The 21917-nt window shown below is 42.3% G+C and overlaps 1 protein-coding gene across 3 annotated transcripts in view; it reads right to left on the bottom strand.

The window, feature by feature from the left end:
* Positions 1–2366: 2366 nt before the first annotated feature.
* The window catches only part of LOC311514400 (uncharacterized protein), a 30007-nt gene continuing 10456 nt past the window's right edge, over positions 2367–21917 (bottom strand). For 2 of the 3 annotated variants that reach the window (XM_084616962.1, XM_084616960.1), the window contains exons 4-11: positions 20069–20244; positions 17834–18041; positions 16092–16170; positions 15369–15463; positions 13985–14110; positions 11737–11893; positions 6125–6361; positions 2367–2575 (exon numbers count right to left, since the gene is read on the bottom strand). In XM_084616962.1, the coding sequence (XP_084473088.1) occupies positions 2518–2575; positions 6125–6361; positions 11737–11893; positions 13985–14110; positions 15369–15463; positions 16092–16170; positions 17834–18041; positions 20069–20244 (1136 nt within the window). In that variant the 3' untranslated portion in view covers positions 2367–2517. The remainder of the gene's footprint in view (positions 2576–6124; positions 6362–11736; positions 11894–13984; positions 14111–15368; positions 15464–16091; positions 16171–17833; positions 18042–20068; positions 20245–21917) is intronic. The other variant, XM_084616961.1, reaches the window with a different exon arrangement.

Below are 21917 nucleotides of genomic sequence, written 5' to 3'. Positions count from 1 at the left end.
AGAGCAGTACTTTCCACTGTGGGAGCAACATGAATGTTTTTATAGTTTCTTGGGTTCTTGTTTTGTAGCAAATGAAGAAATGTTTGAGCTTCTAAAAATCCAGTGTAGCATAACTGGGGCGGAGAGGTGTGGGGGATAACCTACTATGAGGGAAGGGATTGCCTTACATAATATCAACACACAAACTTGGTTGCTTTAGCGTTAAGGTTGCTCAAGTGTGGTTTGTGTTACAGCAATCAATAAAAATCAAGGAAATCATCAAATTAGGCTACATTAACAACTAGGATAACCTCAGTGTACAGGTCTTCCCCACTTTCAAACACAGTGCCCACACGCAGACTCTTTAGCTGCATGACAAACTTATATTTACTTTCCACATATGCAGCACACACATTCACGTCCTCTAATTCATACTCGCTGTACAAGCTTAGCTATGGGTTCACAGTTAAGTTTGTGTTTGTGGGCTGCATCCTTGTCTAGTATGTGAGGAGCTGCTGATTAGCTAGGTTGTGGAGAAGAACTGATGGAGCACTTGGACCATTGCTAGTCTGTCTGGAAAACACTAACATTCCTCTGCTTTCTCCTTCACTCATCCTCTGGATGCTGCCTCAGGAGCTTTGCTCACTCCCTATACCATCATCGTTGGTCCCCCATACCTTGAGTCCTTTTCCCCCCTCCCATATCCCTGATCGGTCCCCCATAACTCCATTGTAGGCTGTCTCACTCTTCCCTGCATGCTTTACTCCCCCATCTACAATCACTAAAAAGATGACCTCTTACAAGGAGCCTGACCTATAGAATGTGGCATTGACAAAACTTCCCACATCCATCAAGTTTTGTCAAAGGAAGCCAGCTCTGGTCAGGTAAACTTTGCTCCCACATAGCCTACAAATCAAACATTAATATCCTTACTGCAGCTGCAGTGTTTGTTGTGGCAAGGTGGAAGAAACAAGATAAGTTTTAACACTTTGCTTTCAACAGAATGTGAATAGATGAAGCATCAGCTTAGCATGTGAGCTAGAAAATCGGCACCAAATAGAAATTGAAGTACTGAATGTGAAGTATGGAATGAGATATGAATTTGTTCCATGCTACAAACGCTTCTAATTACTTAGCAATGGCACACCCAACGTTGCACTAATTTAACTAAAGGTGCAGTTTTAAAACTAATTTATTTAAAATGGTACAACTTGGTCTTGTTACTAGGGAAATGTACCAGAATTACTATACTGGTATAATTATACCGCCATGATTACTTCTATAACACCTCATGTCAACACTCTTAGAATAACTGTACTTTTTTTGGTTTGCATCCACACAAACAATTATAATGGTTAAACTAGGTTGGTAAATATCCTGGTGTAGACTAGACCTTTATGTGTGAGACATTTACATTGATTTAAATCTGGTTTACTCTGGTTTAGCTTTGATGCTAAAATAATATAAACAAGATTTAAACTGATATGATTGTCCATGGTGGGATTTTCACTGGCTTCAGTACATTGTTTTTTAAACCAAACCTTTAGTTAAACAAATGCTGGTTTTGTGTGTTGACAAGCCCTTAATTTCTCAAAATTAAAAAACAAGTATCTTTTCCTGAAAGCATTTATTGTATCTGTTCATTGTTATGCTACTTTAAGAGCACACTTCATGCTGATAAACGTGAACAAATAGTTGATTTTTTTTTAATTTGAACATTAAAATAATAATGAAGTTAGTGGCAAATATCTGCAGTTGTTAAAATGTTGCAAAGGTTGATTTTTGGTTTTGTGTGTGTCCTGTACTTTGAGATAACTATGGTTTGTCTATATTAAAAATTTTTTACTGGATTAACTAAATTAATTTTTAAATTGGTGTAGTTAAACCAGTGCAAACCTCTAGATGCATTTAAAGTGGCTTATCCCTTATTTCAATTGATTTAGCTTAAACCAATTTAAGTGAAGGTCATCCTGGTTTAAATTAAGCTACATTACAGGTTTGAACCAGTTTAATTAACTCAAATTTTCTAATGTAGATCAGGTCTTAAATTATATACAGAGGCAAAAAGCAAGCTATTTCCATAAAACATTCCTATCAGTGAAACACTTCAGATTTTCAGTTGCATGAATCTTTTTCTTCTGGTATATTATAGATGTGCTGTGTGAAGTTTTATAGGAACAGGTGTTTGTTTTAACAAGTAATTCCTTCTTTAGAAGGTTTGCTAAATTGCTGATTATGCTATGTTGTTGTCAGGTAAGTAAATTCCAATCAAGTCATTAAAGAGTCTCCCTTCAGGAATGACAATACGTCATGTTTATTTTACAAAAAGGTCTACAAAGGTTCCAGAAAACATTTTAAAATAAACATTTCTAATAAAATGTGTAGGAAATACATCGATAGACTTTTGGCAAATGCACTGTGTATAGCAATATAATTTCTGTGCAGATAGTCAAAGGGCATAGCATTCCAGTAACTTGCTGTAAAAGTCCATAGGCTCATTTGAGAGGGTATTTTTTATTATAGGTTGTCCTGGATTCATTATTCCCATGCCATAATGATCTTGCTGAAGTTCACAAATACTCCTTTGTTAGGTTTGCTAGGGGGGAAAAACCCATACAAAACATTCAGTTAATGTTCACAAAAGGTCTATCTTAAGGCTCATGTAAAAAACCCCACAGTAGTGAAGAACAAAATGCGGCTTTCCTCCCTCTCTCCAAATAAAGCACATGTATTTTAATTACATAAAGTGAAAATTTTTCATTTATGCAAATCAGTATAGCAAAATCTGGTTTGTCTAATAGAATAAAATTCTGCTTTTGGATCTGAAAGATCTGGATTCCAAACTTTTGTTACTTCTAAATATGCAATATTTCAACTGATACCAAGATTTGCAGAACTGACAGTAGGACTTTGCCCTAAACCAAAGTTGAAACCAGTTTTTTCACCTTTGATTGAACTCAGTCTGCTGATTTGGCATAATGTTGTGTTTGTTATGAACTTGGAAGACCATTATGGCTTGACACCCCTTTTTTCTGGTCTTGTCTCGGAAATGCTAAATGATTGGTAAGTGCACCAACTATTACCTTACAAGCAGGGACAGGTGGCCAGACCATGCATTACAATTTTTATCCTGAATAAATTTGAAAATTTATTCATTTTACTTCAAAGCTAGATGACCTGTCAGTGAAAATGGGCTCATTGTCTCTCAAGAATCATACTGTTCTTGGGGGAGAAAACCACAGAACAATGTGATTTTTTTTTTCCTGTTTACAAAAACCTCAGAATTTTGAGGTTTCAAAATTTTCTCACACTAACAAGACTACAAAAGAAGGACTGAAGCCTAAACAAGGGACAGCAATAGTCAAACAAGGAGAAATGAGAACAAAAATGGATTTCATGTGTTTTGGATGCCATACGTATTTCGGTCTGTATAGTGGTTTATACTAACTAGACAATAGCATGCTTTAGGTTTGGGGGCAGTTCCTGCTTGTCAAAGGAGATGTTAACAATCTCTCAGAGTAGAGGTCCCATCTATTCTCACTGACGATCCAGGACAGCCAGGAGTCTTGTGTCCCTGATTACCATTAATGCTTCCCATCACTGTTAGTTGTGTAACTGGGATACCTGGGGTGACTCTGTACCTGGTCCTGCTCTCTGCTTATTATTCTGGTGGCCCTGAAGAAGTTCCCACAAATGCACTCTCTCTCTGTTGGTTCTTAGGGCTAATCGAAATCCAGTTTATAAAGTGATTTAGGGTCAGGAAAACTTTGAGGAGTGACTGCTGCCTCAAGGACAGAAGAAGAGATGTTTGCTTTGCTTTCTAAGTAGTGGCCAACTTCACTTTTAAAAATGTTATATACTGTTGATGAAGGGCATTTGGGTGTGTTCCGTCACAGGAGATGATGCGGCTTAACTGTTACAGGAATGGTTGCTGTTCAAGAAAAATGTAAGAACAATCTATAATAGTCATCTCTTGTGCTTCTTAATTATCAAAGAAACTTTTGTCTTGGAAACCGATAACTTATCTGGGGATTTTTGTCTGATCATTGGAGATGGAATCTTGTTACACAGACATATTAAGTCGTCCATATTTTGGTTTCTGTTTTCCACTTTTTTGAGTCATCATTTCTAAAGCTGCAGTAACTGGTTAATCCAGCATATACTATACTTGTTAAAATATGGTTGTATTGTAATTCAGTGTATTATGCAAAATGGAAACTTTGCTAGCTAAGCAATTTGTTTAATGGGTGACTATTCACTGCGGTGGAACCCTCCTACTCTTAGTTAATTGGTAAAAATCTAGGATACTTTTATTAAAATTGCTTGTTTTGAGAAACATGACAGTAACTTGCTGACTCCATAATAATTCTGTAGACCAGGGGTCAGCAACCTTTCCGAAGTGGTGTGCCGAGTCTTCATTTATTCACTTTAATTTAAGGTTTCGCGTGCCAGTAATACATTTTAACGTTTTTTAGAAGGTCTCTCTCTAGAAGTCTATATATTATATAACTAAACTATTGTCGTATGTAAAGTAAACAAGGTTTTCAAAATGTTTAAGGAGCTTCATTTAAAATTAAATTAAAATGCTGATCTTATGCCGCCGGCCCACTCAGCCCCCTGCCAGCCTGGGGTTCCATTCACCTAGGCCGGCAGCAGGCTGAGCGGGCCCTGCGGCTGGGACCCCGGCTGGCAAGGGGCCGGCGGCCAGGACCCCAGACCAGCAGTGGGTTCAGCCTGCTGCCACTCAGCCTGCTGCCGGTCTGGGGTTCTGTCCGCCGGCTCCTGCCAGCCAGGGTCCCAGCTGTTGGACCTGCTCAGCCCGCTGCCGGTCTGGGATCCCGGCCCTGCCCACATAGAGTGGGTACCTACCTTCTCCCTGGTTCTAGCCCAGTCTCTTCCTCTCTCTCTGCACTGAGCTGAGGGTGGGAGTGCACTGAGCACAGGGCTGGGGGTGAAGGAGCAGGTTGGGGTGTAGGGTCTGGCCAGGAGCTAGAATGAGGGAGGGGGCTCAGAGTTGGGGCAGGAGGTTTGGGTGTGGAGTGCTTACCTGGGCAGCTCCCATTCAGTGCAAGGGTGCAGGTGGGAATGGGGGATGGTGGTGCAGGAGCTCCCGTTTGGTGCTCAGGGTGGGGGTGAGAATGTGGGCGGCGGTGCAAGAGTCAGGGCATGGGGGGCTGGGTATGTGTAGGGGGTGCAGGAGTCAGGGCAGGGAACTGGAGGCATGTGAGGGGGTGCAGGAGTTGGCATGGGGGGGCTGGAGTCAGGGCTGGGGTCATGGGGGGATGCAGGGGTCAGGGCAGGAGGCTGGGGTGTGAGGGTGGTGCAGGGGTTAGGGCAGGAGGCTGGGGGTGTGGGCTGGGGTCATGGGGCGCTCCCTGCCCAAAGCGGCTCACGGCAGGGGGCTGGAGGGGATATGCCCTGATTCCACCCCCGTTTCCCACCTCTCCTCGTCTCCTCCCTGGAGCAGCTCCTGCGCTGTGGCTCTGCCTCTCCCTGGCAAGGGCCATCAGCAGATCGGTGGCAGGGAGGGAAAGGAGGAGGGGCAGGAACCCAGCATGCTGGGGGAAGAGGGGGGGTGGGGGGGGAGCTTGCCTGCCCTGCAGCAGCAGCTGGCAGGACCAAGCTTCTTCACCCTGCCCCCATGGGGGGCGGAGAAGAGCAGGAAAGGCAGGATTTTTAATGGCACATTGCTGCCTGACGGGGTCCCAGCCTGGGTTTGGCAGAGGGCTGAGCGGGGCCGGTCTGGCCAGGAGCGTGCCATTAAAAATCGGCTTGCGTGCCGTCTTTGGCACACATGCCATAGGTTGTTGACCCCCTGCTGTAGACCATTCAGAAAAGAGGTAAATGGTACAGACAAGAACTGTCACTTCTGGTGCACCAACATCTGCCAGACAAAATAAAATCTGCATTGCTTATTTGGTATAACTGAAATGAAAGTTATAGTAGAACAGGATCAATAGTTTTAAAAATACATTTGCTTTGTTATACATATTTTTGATTTAATAAAACCTAAGCTATTTATCAGCAGATATACTGTGACAAATATATTAAATAATTCCTAATATTTATAGAACCATAAATTACATATTTTTCTGGGGAATAGTAAAGGCTTTTTTGTTTAAAGTAACTATAGGATTAATCTTACCAGAAATAGTATCGTGTTCCCTGAAATGTTCCATCATGTTTTCCCTCTTCGCTGCCCTCCAGTTCTACGCCAAGATACACGTCCTCTCTCCCAAGCAGGTGCCCCAAGTACTTGATAGTTCCTTTACTGATTTTCCCTGCTGGACGGGAGAATTTCACCACATTTCCAACTGTCAAGTCTGTAACACTTCTTGGTGCAAATGGTCGTCTTGGTAACAGCACCTTACCCACAGGAGTCCTGGTGTAAAAAGAAAAAAATTAAAAGCAAAACCTTTTTCTAAAAGAGTGAAACTAATTTTAAATTCTGAAGAACTCAGTTTGCTGGCTTCTGTTCAGAGTACCAAATAACTTTGTGTTTGTGATCCACTTGGATAAATGCCCTGTGAATTCCAGTTAGAATTCTTACATTTCTTAAAACTTCATTCTCAATTGCCAATCCACAAAGATTTCTAGGGGGAGGGAGGGTTGTTCTGCCCTACCACAGCACAGAGGCAGCTCAGGTAGATTTGTTTTGTATTTTTCTCCTGTTACATTCTTTCACTAGAAAGGGATAGGAATGCATAAGCAGACCCACTGCACTTCTTGATCACTGCTTGCTGCAACATTGCTTGCCTGCATAGTTACTAACCATAGCAAAAATAATAATTTGCATCTCCACTGGGAATGAGTTGGGGAAAGCCCATTACTTGGGACTTACTAACAATGAATCCAACAAAGTGCTAGAAGTGTATTATATGGAGTAATCCTGTTCGGTCAGGGAATGGAATAGGTGACCTAGTAAATCTTTTGTCACTAATTGTTAGGCCTCTCAATTCTTTCACTTCGCTCCCTTTCTCCTTTTGGTGCCTGCTGGACCAATTGCAGTGTCAAGAATTTACCTTACTCGTGAGACTGTGGCTTAACCCAGCTCACTAAACTCATGGGAGCACCATGCCTTAAAACAGATCACCCAGAATTGTGAACCAAATAGAAATGGCCCTGTGGAAGGCACCATGACACATAAAAGGATCAAAGGAGAGTTAAGCATTGTGAAAGTTAGGGAATTGGGAAGGGGGAAGACCTCTGAAGGCTGTGCAGATGTGGTGATGAGTGATTTTGCCATCTGGCAAAATTTAAGGCTAGCAGAGTCACTCCCATCCTAAGTTAACACTTTTGACTTCACCTGCCTTCTCCTTAGGCAGCAGGAGCCTAGCAAGGCATTCCAGATGAGAGGACCTGAACTAAGCATATTATGGTGGATGTGTACACCAAAATGTCCTGGATGAGTGGATCAGAAGCCTAATGTGTCCTGTCACCATCCTGAAATATTCATGTATGTTCCTCCCTTCGGCATATTCCCCATTTCCCTCATCTCCAAGGGGCCAAAGTTTCAGACCCCTCCATTTCTCAATAAAGCATCAGCCTAAGTATTTCTCGTTGTGCCTGATAAAAACTTAGTGTGCAAACGAACTGGGGAACAGCTTTGGAGTCTGGTTTACACCAAAGCAGAGGATTAACAAATCCCTTAGCACACTTTATTGGACAAGATTCTGAACTAACTGTTCGTAGTTCAAGAATTCTCTAAAACTAGGATTGAGGCCTCATTCCCAAATTCAGAATCTCTGGAGAAAAGTGGAGTAGTGAGAAACCATGACTGAGGGGAAGAGAGAATGTGTAAAAGGTCATAAGGTCAGAGATAAAGAACCAATACAGTTCTTCAAACTCAAAGTGCATGCATCTATTCCAGTCCTGACAGATTTGGATTCCTGTGCAGGTCTGAATTCCCTTTATATATGTTAAGTAAAAGAATGGAAGAGGCCTTTAGCTGAGATTGTGATTTATCAACTGCTTTGACTTTGTTACACACAGACAAACCTTACTCAGCCTCGAGCAAAGAAATCGACAGCTTGCACAAAGCTAAATCTACTGACTGCAAAAAGATTTTTCTTTCTAGGTCCTTCAAAAACGTATTGGCGTTTAAAGCAGGCAGTTCACACCATGAAGAAACTTATACCAGCCCTGAAAACCCAAATGATCATAGTGTAATGTGGTATCTGCACAGCCAGTGTCTTACATGTCTGCAGGAAGGGACCAAAAGACACCAGTCTAGATGAGAAGCAATAATCAGAATACACTATGCTGTACATCTTTATCAGCCTGAGTGAGGGAGCTGCTGACCTGAGCAGAACAGATGTGGCTCCCAGGAGAGGTGTCAGTTTTGTGATTAATTTCCTATTTTTGTGACTGGGGCTATTCAAAGAGTTGGATCTCTCCACGAAGCCCAACAGAGAGTCTCCTTTATTACTCATGACACTCCAGAAATTTAATGACTGACGCCTTCTCTGTGTTATGGGCTGGGCTCGGATGAATGCCTGCCGCCTTTCACTGCATGCCAGAGTGCAGAGGCAGTGCTGGGTAATAGCTCTCAGTCCCCTGTTTAGTCTGTCAGGTCTGGAGTTATAATCCTGGTTCTGCCACTGACTTTGTGTGACCTTGGGCAAGTCCACAAGTTTCTGTTTTCTCCTCTGAAATGGAGGTGATTACTCTTCCTATCAAGGGGGTGTTATGAGGACTTGGGCCTGATCCTGCACCATCTAAGTCAATGGGAGCTTTGTCATAGACTTAAGTGGGCAAAGGATTGGACCAATAGTGCATGTTTGAACAGCTTGTAAAATCTGATGCACCCTGTAAGTGCCACCTAGGGTATAAATAATACACTGAGGAGTGCCAGCAAACTGGATATTGTACTCAGGGAATAGGTACTCCATGGGCCACCTGAACCGTAACAGGCTAAAATGATCTGCATGGCACAAGGTGAAGAAAACTGACCCTACAAAAGCTTTCCTGGGCAAAGTCCTCGGATGTTTTTTCTAGCAGCAGTTCACAAGGGCTGCAAGCCTGAGCCAACACTGAAGATGGAATTCTTGTTACATAGGGCTGGCAACGTTTTTTTTGTTTTTTTTTTGGCCATCATTCAGTACAAATGCCAGAGGCAGGATTTACATTCACTGATGCATGAATACCGACAACACAGCAGAACTGGCTCCTCCTTTGGGGCTGTATCAGAGAAGACCAGTTTTAAATTGTGCCAGGGTCTTCATAGGAACCCTGCTAAAGGAAACTGTGAGGCTACACATCCCTTAGCCAGGCTGCTTCCTCAGCCAGTGCTGGCCCCAGCTAGCTCCCCAATGGGCATTCTGTCCAGTTCTGCTATTGCAAAATGAGATGGCTATGGAACTCTTGCAGGGATGTGTGGCCGCTCTGTGATCCCTGGACCAACAGGAGCTAACTCTCATCTCCTAAGAGCTACTGATAGCTTTGTATCCGACATCAGAACTCTAGCTGCACAAGTTCTTTGGTTCTGTAGGTGCCACTCTTTTTCAGCCCCTCCAAGCTTCATGCCTAAAATGACAGACTTCCTGAGTGAATGGTCCTGGGCCGATTGCTCATGGATAGGAAATTAATATTCTGGAGTTCCGAATGGGAAGCTTGCTGATTTAAGAGGCTGTAAGATGGAGGGGAAGGTGGAAATGATTAGTGGCTTGTGTGTTTTGCTCCCTATAAATTTGGAAGCATTTGTACTCAATCATGCCAATTCCATCCATGTACAAACGTTTGCCCCCAAATATACAGCCATTTAATTGGCAATGGGCTAAAGTCACTGGCCTAAGATTCAGCTGAAGTCGACAAGTATCATGAACACTGCTTATTTTTCTCTAACAGTAATAACTTGTCAAATATTACCTTAATTTTGTGCTGTTTACAAGATCGCCAATACCTTGTTCGTCCTACCAGACTGAATAAGCATGAAAATGGTACTACCCTCTTGCCCTTTGAGGTGGTCCTCAGAGAACAAGGAGTGTGTGCACTGGCACAGTGATACAAGTCAGCATTCCCTGGCGTAGCCGGTGCCATCCTGGTTTTGGTCTATAGTACTTCGCTGACGTTGGCAGCCAACCCGGCACCCGTCCTAATCACTAAATTAAATTAGGCTGAGTGGTTTTTCTATATTTTAAAACCAAAAGTATATCTAAAAATGTCTCATAAAGAATTGTTAGATAACACGATCTATTATGAGGCCATGACTTCAATCCCAGCCCTGATTGGTAGTAACCAAATATATCATCGTCTGATTCTTTATTCCTGGCCTATGTGAAATAACTGTTCCGTTCCTAATGAACAGCTGTCCACCTCACAACAAGAACAAGAAAAAGGACCCCCTTTGTCCCATATCCTCCGTCCAATGACTGAATGGCCCTGGATACTCTTCCTCTTGGTCAAGGCTAAGTCACGCTGGCTGTTGTGAAACCAGCCATACTCTTTAGTTAAACAAGAACATTTTGATGTATGATAAGGGCACAGCACACAAAGCAAGTGAGATACAATTTAGTTTTTTCTTTGTTTGAAAAACCTAAGTTATAAACATTGAGGGGGTCCTATCTTAGAAGGAGGGCAGAGGAGCAAATTTGCAGAAACACCTTGTGGATGAGAATCAAGATGATACTGATGGGTGTGAAGAAACATCTACTGTAAGGGGATGCCTATCTTATAAGTGAGCTTCATATTTGGATTCCCCACTACCCCTGGGTTCCACAGTAGCCGAGGGTCTTTTCACCTACAGTTAGCTTGGAAGTTGTGACATTTCCTGTCAGAGGTGGACCTCACTGCATTGATCCAAGCTTTTGCCGCCGGCTGATGCTCTGCCATACAGCAGTGGTTCCTTATACAGGGTTGCCCATTTGAGAACTTTAGTAAGTGGGTGCGTGCTTCCTTTAAAGGGCTTCTAGCATGGTATGTTTTACACAGGTCCTTTGTAGTCTTGTACTAGTTATAGTTTCCAGAAGCAATTCATAGTGTTGGTTTTGATCTACCAAAGCCCTACAGTTTTGAGTGATGGCTGCTTCTTTCCTCATGCTCCACCACAGTGATTGAAATTAACTTGTCTGTTGAGAAACTAGAAGCAGCGTGTGTTGAACCCTTGAATCCACTTCACCCACTGGTTTGACAAGGCCACAAAGTGTGGCCCGTCAGGGAATTCTGGACGGCATATCATTACCATTGCAGCTGGATCTTTGCTTGAGGACAGTGACTTGAAGATTTTAGCTGACGTTTTAACAATGGCTGTTGTACACGGGAGGCCACTGGCATGTGTGTCAGGAGACTAAGTGCTTTTAACAATATAGTGACTTACGAAAGTGGCGATACAAGCAGCCCCTCAACCTCACACAACATTCCGAATTCCTCAGGAAGTGAGGGCAAGGGTGGGAAGCTAAGCAGATTTACACACACTTCTTTTCACAGAAAATTAAATTGAGAGGGAGACTTTAATTCTACCAGTCCCTGAACAGCTGAAATGTTTCTGGATATGCTCATCAGCATCTCTATGTTAAGGTTTTATACTACAGCCCATCGCCAAAGCTGCTGAGCATTTTCTGGGAAAGCAGATTAGCACTAGCTGAGTCTGTAGTAGACTTCATGAAGTCTCTGCCTTTCCACATAATAGAAAGCTCTGCTTGGGTAGGGTTTATTTTAGAATAGATTTTTAATCGGATTAGAAACCTTTAAAATGTCTAGCAAAACTGTCTTGCCTTAATCACAATTAATTATTTAACTTAATGCTTAATTCTAAATTACCTGCTCATGGCATGTTTACTGCAGGTATTCGTTGCAGAGAGTCTGCCTGTTACATCTGCATCATGCTGTAGAGAGTTCCGATGACGTGTCCTATTGTGCTGGCTGATTGCAGACACATCATCATCACATGGTTCTGGGATCTCCTCACATGCACCATCTTGAAAGCAGCAATAAAATCAGCATGGTCAGAGGGTGCACTGAAGTTGTACATAGTTCATGGATTTTCTAAACCGAAGACTAGAAAGGTATCCTCAGAAATTTTTACCAAACTTGGTTACAAACGGCAACTTAGCCTTATCTGTCTGGAAGTAATACATTGATGCATCAACAGAATGGCTCATAATGATAGATGAAGTTCTTCAATACCAGTCCCTGGTTCAATTCCGCTTAGGGCAAAAGTGGTTATCAGCTGACCCATGTGAACTTAACTGCGGACACAATTCAATTTCTAATGGTCATATGTTTGATTTGTCTAAATAAACTAAATATCCTATCATCAAAAGTGGCAGAGTTACAGGTAGTCTCAAAGGTGGGTCCAAAGACTAACTGGCCATGAACTGGAACTGTGCGCATACACAGAGAGTAGTCCGTTTCTGGCTTCAAGACTAAGCCTGATATGTTTATGGAATGGATGATATGATGGGATAGCCTAATTTTGGCAATTCATTGATCTTCAACTACTAGTGGTAGATATGCCCAATGGCCTGTGATGGGATGTTAGATGGGGTGGGATCTGAGTTACTACAGAGAATTCTTTCCTGTGTGTCTGGCTGTTGAGTCTTGCCCACATGCTCAGGGTTTAGCTAATCGCCATATTTGGGGTCAGGAAGGAATTTTCCTCCCAGGCAGATTGGCAGAGGCCCTGGGGGGTTTTCGCCTTTTCTCTGCATTGTGGGGCACGGGTCACTCCCTGGAGGATTCTCTTCACTTTGAAGTCTTTAAACCACGATTTGAGGACTTCAATAGCTCAGACATAGGTTAGGGGTTTGTTACAGGAGTGGGTGGGTGAGATTCTGTGGCCTGTGTTGTGCAGGAGGTCAGACTAGACTATCATAATGGTGCCTTCTAACCTTAAAGTCTATGATTCTAGCACCTTGCTGAAGTACTTCAAGACAGTGCAGGGAACTTGAATAGCCACTGCTCCTGTCTACTAGTGATATAGATTCAGCAGATTCAGACTCCCGAACCCAAGAGCCAGCGCATTTCACAAGCCCTAACTTTGCATAATTAAAAGAAAAAAGAAGCTAGTGATCTATGAATTTGGAAATTCCAGATGACACTTTAAAGCTAAGTAATCTCTAACAGCAGGTGTGCAATCCCTATTAATCACAGATTCTTTCTTACCTAACAGCTCATCTCCCAGGGATCAATGCATGTAGGGGAACGTCTGTGTGTTAGTTTTCCAGGAAGGATAAGCCACTGCACCCCCCCCCCCTTGAAGGCTTGGGGGAAGGGCAGGGACTGAGCTCCACAACCATGAGGAAGTTGATCAAAAAAATAAATCAATCTGGGGCTGTGCTGCCAAGGAGCCACCAAACCAGGGCTGGTGCAGGGTTGCAAAACTTCCATGCAGATGGGAACGGCCTCCTGCAGCACCCCACTGTGATCTACAAGATCCCAAGCCATGTATGGTCTCTGGCCTCTTCTATGGGTAGACAAAGATGGTATGTCTAAGAGGGTCCTCACAGGGTGAGACCCCTCTTGTGGGTTTTTCTTAGGGAAAATAGAACTAAATAAATACAATACTTACAAGAGTTAAATGATTAGAATTTACTTTAAAAGCTTCCTTGATATTATTTGTACAACACACTTCCATATCTAAAGTACTTTCAGGGTACCTATCAGTGCAGTATCTGAACCCCAGGGCCTACTGTATATATCAGAGAACATGTTTGACTGCTATTGTGAATATTCAGCTTTTTCAAAAAGAAGTACTATTGTAATCCCAGCTGAGAAGCAGTGATCATTCTGATACAAATATTTCCCAAAAGTATGAATAAAGGTCAGTCACAATGCTTTGTTTGAATATTTATACAACAGTAGATTGCATGTGAAAATATGGCAAGATTATTTAACCACCAGCAGGGTTCTGACCACAGAATTAACTCTTCCGTTCAGGTAGAATATATACTGATATAAAAGGTATTGGAAATAAAAATTCTATGTAATGCAATAGAAAAAAGCATCAATTGACCTGGAGAGAGTTTTAATGAACAACTCTAATCAGTATGTAGTTAAAACAATGTACCTTTTGAGTTTCTCTTAGATTCTTTCTTTAAGCCTGTATCATGGTATCCAGTGATCAGAATCTCCGTAGACTCGCTGTTCATAGACACTGAGGAGGCATTGCTTTTAGAACGTTCTTGTTGCCTTTCTAAAGAAAGAAAAAGGTTTGCTCATATCAACTTCACCAGCTCTTGATATTACTGCAAAGATGCAATTACTGTTTTGAGCAGTAAAAATTCACTACGGGTTAATAGTCTTGTATTATTATGTTGTTTGTAATGGTGTAGCACCTAGCAGCCACCATCATGGATGGTGGAGCAGATCTTAGTTTTAAACAGAAAGCGGAATTTGATACCACATTAAGAAAAGCAAAGCTAAGCTTATTATGACGAACCTGAGGCTTAATAGTAAAATTACTATTCTATTTATTAATAAAGGAATATACTAGCTAAGCAATTTGTTTAAAAGGCTATTTTTTCCATTCTCTGACACAGTTACACATCATTTTTGCCTATAAATGTGATTTTATTATTTATTTACATTTGAACACTCTAATGCAGAAAGCAGTAAACAATAAAAAAACATCATCCTTAAACTCATGTCATAAATCACTTGTATATCAAAGTTTTCTAAACTGGTGTACAGGACTATGGATCTTAAGCAATATTTCAGCTATCAGGAACAGCACATAAAAGTGATGAAGGTAAGAAGACAAAAGAGAAGTTCTTTCTTATCACCTCTTATAGACCAAGGCATCTCAGAAGCACTGGTTATGGATCATTTAACCTTAACTGCAGTGTGGCTGGCTTAAAAATGTAGGCGTTAGGCTACATCAGTGGTTCTCAAACTTTTGTACTGGGGACCCCTTTCACAGAGCAAGCCTCTGAGTGTGACCCCCCCATAAATTAAAATAACTTTTTAATATATTTAATATCATTATAAATGCTGGATGCAAAGCTGGGTTTGGGGTGGAGGCTGACAGCTTGCGACCCCCCCCGCCATGTAATGACCTCGTGACCCCCTGTTTGAGAACCCCTGGACTTTGTGGTGTTAAATTAAAAAATGGGGGAAACTTAGTGCTTATGCAGCTGGTAAGGAAAACACTAATAGTAGTAAAGTTGTTCTTCATCAGAAAGATAAAATGATAGCCACTCTATCTGGATCCTTTATGTTGGATCCTCATTTAACTTGTTCACACCATAGCCCTGTAATGAGCTGTGCATAAGGAGCCCGCACAGAGCTCATTGCATGTGCGTGTTAATCCAGTAAGACTTCAATTGGCAAGTTTTTGGAAATACAGCGAAGAATCCCAGTATCACACCTTTATTACTGAAGCACAAGCCACTGAAGGCCCATTTTTAAATTTGAATCCCAGCATGGCAATTTCCGAACTCAACATCACTTACCATCACACGCACGGGGGCTGAAAACTTCGAGTACAGACACCATTCTGCTGCTGGGAATGCCATTCATCTCATCTGTTTGTAAACCTTCTTTCCTGCTAAGAGCAAAGATATGGGAAGACACTACCACTGATTGTTTATTGCTCTTTAAAGAACATGAGGGATCATGACCATGATCATTAGATTTATTTTTGGGGGGAGGAGGTATACAACTCATATCAAAACAAAGATTTCCAAAGCTGGTGAAAGCAGATGGGAGCTTGGAGAGAATTATACCATCTTATCAGAATTGCTCAAATCTTAGCACATCATATCCAAAACAGAGTCTGACATACTGGTTGGTTAAAACAGATTTTTGACAAGAAGGTACAATTTATCACATTCTGTGGGTGGGAAACTGAATAAGATACATCTATTATGTATTTCCACTACTTGTTTAGGTAGTAAAAACTCTGCCTATAGAATTGCTCAGCATAGATGGGCATTGAGTACAAAAACAAAATACAAAGGGGGCTTGTAAAGGCTGGAGTGCAACTTGCTGTTCTGGTAAGAGGGGAGTAAAGTGTTGATTATGGTAATACCATTATTTTACACTTCATGCAGCTTTTTCCATGATGTCCAGTTTGACTCATTTCTTCTTAATGTGTACTGCTGGCTTATAGTGTCATTCCCTGGCTAGCGTAAGGTTAATAGAAAAAGATTACATGCATTTCTCCCATGACTTACCCATATTGCGATGATAGACTTCTAGTCTGAGAGTCTTTCTTGCAAAGATCAGTCCAAGGAATTAATGTTGTGGTCTGGCCTAAAAAAGGGTAGTTGAATGCAGAGTTTATTTTTTTGCCTACTGTCTATTGATATGTCTATTGTCAAATTACCTGCCTTTCACTTCTCAGTTTTTCTCAGGGTAGTTTTTAGAGATTCAAAAAGCGCTGGCGAAAGATGGCAATTTTTACATTAACAAGACCATTTTTCAAATAAAACTGAAATGAAAAAATAAATAGGCTGATTTCTGAACATTCAAGTTTAAACTTTGTAAAGGAAGGAGGTTTTGATCTTTGAAGGATTTGAAACACCTCTAATTGCTAAAAATCTATCTAAATTCCCACCATTTTCACTCAGGTGCACTGTGCTGATTTGGTTGTTTGCTTTGTCTTGTTCCTTCCTTTTATCCCTTCAATATAAGCCTTGCTCTTCCTGTTGCTCTCCATCCTTCATTTCCTTCTTCCAACCTTTTCCTTGGCCTTCATTTGCCAATGGGGCTTCAGCCCTGTACTTAAGGATATGTTTAAGGCTTTTGCTGAATCAGGGCTTTCAATGCAACAAATATGTGGACTCTTTGGAATGTGTGCATGCTGCAATGCTCAGTAGCTGTTCTCTTATGAATAAGGGCTCCAGTAGCTCAAATGTGTCCCCTCAGTAAATGACAGAAGGGATACAATTCATCTTTAAAAAAAAGTGTATCTAATTCATTTATAACTTTTTAGTGCTTTCTAATGAGCATTTGAACCAGCTTCTATATGCACAGAATGGTGCCATTGCTTTGTCTATTCATTCTTCCATAGCTGTGTCCTTCATTCTCCCATCCCAATGACTTTTCAAGCAGGACCATTGATTGGTCCTGCTTTGCCCTTTTTACACGTACAAGTTTTCCAGTTGGTTTCAATCAGTCTCTCATTTGTCAAAGATCATTCAGACTGGGGCTCAAAACTTTGCTAAAGGGGAACTGTTGCTTCGAAAAGGTGGAATGTTTAAAATGAGAGCAGCAGAAAGTTAACCGAGTAAGATTTAGGGACCATTCTATAGGCCCGAAACCTGTCTTGAGAGAGCCTGTTGGCTATCCTGAGCCCTTGGGGTTGAGTGTACATAATAGAATTCAAACTGTGAATAACATCCATCCTGTAAAGGCATGCTTGCCCAGTTTCAAGTGTGATCGGTATGGCACAGAGTTCCAATCATAACAAGAAAAATTGTTCTGAAGTGTACAGCCCTGGTTGTAAATTGTGTACTTATGCAAGGCACCACATTCATGGTACAATATATGGAAGAAGAGTAATGACTGAAATTGAAACAAATTGACTAGTTGGTTTTTCCAGTAAAAGCTGGAGTCTTAGAAACAAAACAAGTGTGCATTACGTTTCACCAAGACACTCTTTTATAGCTCTTGTTCTTATTAGAGCCTGGGGTAAGATGGTGTACTTCACGGTGGCAGAAAATACAGAACCGAGTTTAGAACACCCTGCTCTGTATTTTACTTCCAAAATGATGGGATATCACATGCTGTAGAGGGGAGCTACATGTTTTTCATGAAGTATTTTATTTAAACTCTAACCATTTCAAGTAGAACCATTAAAATGTTTTAAATGCCGTGCATCAGTGTCATGCATTTCATTGCTTGTCTTTTCCTAGGCCTCTAAAGAGCCTGAGAAATAAACTGTAAAATGACATTTTTGGGCTGCCTGCTTTACCCTTCTTTCTGGCTGTTGCCATCTGCGCTAGCCATTCGTATTCCCTCTTAACATCCCATAGCTCTTCTTTCAGTCTGTGGTTTTCCTCATTTAGTTGGTGACAGAGTTCTCTCAACCTCCTGGACTCGCGTCTTATTTGAAAAATCTCTTCATGCAGGTCCTGCTCGTAGGTTGCTAGTGGAGCGTGTCTCTTGCTCACCCTGTTCATCTTTAAAATAAAAAAGGCATGACATTATTTCATTGCCTATAGCATTTAGATAATGCCTGGAGAGTAGCTGCGGAGAGATTTTACATTTTGGAGAGAGAAATTTGTGTGTGAGAGAGAGAGAGAGAGATTGAGATTATATAAAGTACAGACATAAGAAAGCAGAAGCTAACTTCTTAAATGTGCTTTTGAAGTCAAATACATCTTCTCTGAGCTCTTGTAATGCTCATTTAAATACAGATCTGAGTTAAAATAATGCATAGAATTGCTTTGAATTCTACCTGCATGCTTTCCACAGCAAGAATAATTGCTTGGGAAGTTGCAGTAGTATAGGAAAGCCTATAAGATAAAAAAACGGGAGAAATATAATAACAACAATGATGCTAATAGAGTAATAGCAGGGCATTATGCAAAATATGGTTAAGCCATTTAAGCGCAGGCTGTGACTCTAATAATCTATCAGCCAAGGAGTGAAATGTACATGTGTTCATGAGCCATACAGATCACCAAGTGTATCATGAAATCCCCATACTACGTTGCCTACCTTTAAAACTGAAAGCAAATTTTATTATAGCCATAAAAGCAGTGTGTGTAGATGCTTCCCAGTAGCTTTCGGTGCTGTTCTTTAAAACTGGAATTGAAATAACCATATTGCCCTTTCCTCAATTGCTCATAAATACTACTAAAAACAAGTTTGTTTTATTAAAGAAGCTACTTTGTCAATATTGAGACATTACTTTCAGTTAGGGGCCCAATCCTAGAAACCTTACGCACAGGGACAATCCCATGCGAGGAAGGAATTGACTTCAGTTGGACTGCTCTCGGGAGTAAGGACTTGACGGATCAGGGCCTAATTACTGTACGTGAAGCAGATCACTTTTGTTTTGTTCAATGAGATGGAGCTTGATGTCCTGTTGTAAAGACTAGAGGTACTGTATAAAAAACAGCAAGTTGGTAAAAACGCAGTGCAAAGCCAGCATGGTGGGAGTGGGAGGAAAGAGAATGCACAGGCCTGAGTCTGTTTGATAAACCAGATATTCTCCTTGGTTCATTTTGCTATAATACAAGACAGCCGTTTACATTCATTGTGTTGCTTTTTTTGGCCAACCAAACGGAGACTTGTATGCATTTTAATGCGTAAAATGTAAATGACTCTTGTGAGAAGGGACAGACCTGTGAGACTGAGTCCCCTTACAGCTCTGCTCATTTCCCCCCCCCCCCCTTCCCCTTTCCAGAAGGTCACACACTGGGCTGGCTGTGGCTTTCTCCTGAGTTTGCCAGTAACACGCTGTCCATCAGCCAGAAGGGAAAGCTGGAGAAACTCAAGGCCTCCAAATTCAAATTCCCCTCGGCTTTATGTTCGCATTGTACTACAGAGCTAGCACAGCCAGTGCAAGTTCTTCTTACACCTCCCCATTCTCCACATACCAACTGGGGTGGGGTGAGCTTGGGGTTTCTGCCCTGCAGCAGGGTGATGGGGCTAAGGGCTTCTGCCAGAGATAACTGGTACCTGCTGAGAGTGGGGGGGGCACAATTTAAAGGTTCCCCCCCCAACAGCTTGAGTTATGCCCCCCAAGCCCAAACTTTACGCTCTTTACCCTCAGTGGCCCCTCCCTGCAGCTCTCAGGTGTTTGCTGCTGCCTCTCCCCACAGCTGTAGCTCCCAGGTTGCCAGCTTCAGAAGCTGCCATGCACGGCGGGGGCCCGGCAGCAGCATGTGACCAAGTGGGCCAGCAAACTCTGCAAAGATGGGGGGGCGGAACATGACCCTAGGTGCCCCCCCATGTCGCCTCAGGCTTCTGCCTAGCAGGATGGGGAGTCTCGGGGCTTCAGTAGGAGCAGAGCTAAAGCCCTGACCCCCAGAAGGTGTTAGCTGTGGGGCAGAAGACCCCCATCCCCACAGGGCAGAAGCCCCAAGACCTCCCTCCCCACAAGGCAGGCGCGTCCCGGCTCTCAAACTTCTGAAGATTATCGTATGTGGCTCAGAGCCACCCCTGAGCTAGGCTTTCTCTGGCCTGGGAGATTCCTTACCATTTCCTCGAGAAGAAGATTTTCTTCTTTGCATTCTTTTATCTTCTGCAGATATTCAGATTTTAATTGAGCCATTTCATTTTTCAATTGTGAAATCTCTTCGTCTGCATTTGCCAGCTCCAGAACAGCAGCCTCTCTGGCCCCCAGAAGATCACCAACCTGATTCTTAAGACTTGCTGTAAAACAAACGTATCAGCGTGTGTGACTTGGATATGTCAAAAGGGAAACATACCTTGCATTCGTTCTTTGACAATGCACTCCTAAGGAGAAAGAGCTGTGGGCTAGTGCTCCGAGCATCTAATTAGGAATTGGGAACTCCTAAGTCTTAATAACTCTGACACCAAATCCAGCTAAAATGTAGCTGCATCTCTGGCAAAGGGATTAGAGGTTAGTGGGTCTCAAACTGTAGGTCGGGCCCCCAAAGTGGGTCATGACCCCATTTTAATGGGGTCACCAGGGCTGTCATTAGACTTGCCCAGGACTGAAGCCGAAGCCCAAAGACTTCAGCCCTGGGCGGTGGGGCTCAGGTTACAACCCCCTGCATCTGGGACTTCAGCGTTGGCGCTTCTATCTCTCTCTCTCTCACACACACTCACACCCCGGGGCGGCGGAGCTTGGGCTCAGGCTTTGGTTTCTTTTCTCAGGGTCATGTACTAATTTTTGTTATCAAAAGGAGGTTGCGGTGCAATGAAGTTTGAGAAACGCTTAATGTTTAGCAAGTGCTGAATCTTATGATTAATAAATACTGAACAACCATAAAGTGTCTTTCCAATGCAATATAGATGGAATGAAAGACAACATGAAGCTGAATACGGAGAAGTTTTTTTGAGGCCCGATCCTGTGTACGCTCCTCTTGGTGCTTAATTTCTGGCACATGAGCAGTCCCATTGAGGTCAATGGAACTATTAATGTGCCTAGAGTTTAGTAAGTCTGTGTTTAGGGGATCAGGGTCTTAGTTAGTAAGAAGTTCTATTGATTAAAATTGCCCATTCCCATGTGGAATTGGTACCCTATTTTTGCTCATATGATTCCTTATTTGTGTATTAGAGGAGAGACATAATGAAAAGAAAGCTCAAGGGAAAAAAATCCATTAAGTTTCTAAATAGTCATTTTTTGTTTGTACAGTTATTTTACAAATATTGGATCAGCTTGTTAGTGGAGGGCAAAGTGGAGTACCAGGAATAAATGATCAATGTGATAAGCTAAGAGTTTTGATGTGTGGCTCCCTTTAATGTTAGTAAGAGTTGCAACTAAATTCCATGACTCACGTTACTCCACCCATAGCATTTAATATGGCAATATAAAGCAAAATACATGGTTTAGTGAATAGGACACTAGACTGGGACTCAGAAGACCTGAGTTCACGTACAAGCCACAGGCTCCTTGTATGGCTTTGCATAAACTATAAACTGGGGAAAATGTTTTGTTACACCATGAAGAGAGTTATGAGGGGGAATGCCGTCCAATGATTGTGTGGTACAATGGTGATGAGGTCTGAGTAAGTTCTCAGATAGTACTTGGATAAAGAACTACATATATTTTCTGTACGTGTATGCCTAGACCAGTGGTCCTCAAACTTTTGTACTGGTGACCCCTTTCACACAGCAAGCCTCTGAGTGCAACCCCCCCACTTATAAACTTAAAAACCTTGTTTATGTTTAACACTATTGTAAATGATGGAGGTGAAGCGGGGTTTGAGGGTGGAGGCTAATAGCTCATGACCCACCCCCCCACATGATAACCTCGTGCCCTCTGGCAACCCCCCACCCCTCACATGACCCCCAGTGTGAGAACCCCCGGCCTAGACCCTGCACTGAGATCTACTAGCAGGAAGTTTTGTGCATGTGGG

This window comes from Lepidochelys olivacea (genome assembly GCF_965140295.1).
Source record: "Lepidochelys olivacea isolate rLepOli2 genome assembly, chromosome: 1".
Classification (NCBI taxonomy): domain Eukaryota; kingdom Metazoa; phylum Chordata; order Testudines; family Cheloniidae; genus Lepidochelys; species Lepidochelys olivacea.
Note: the sequence above shows the minus strand (reverse complement) of the source record. Positions and strands in the feature narration are given on the sequence as shown.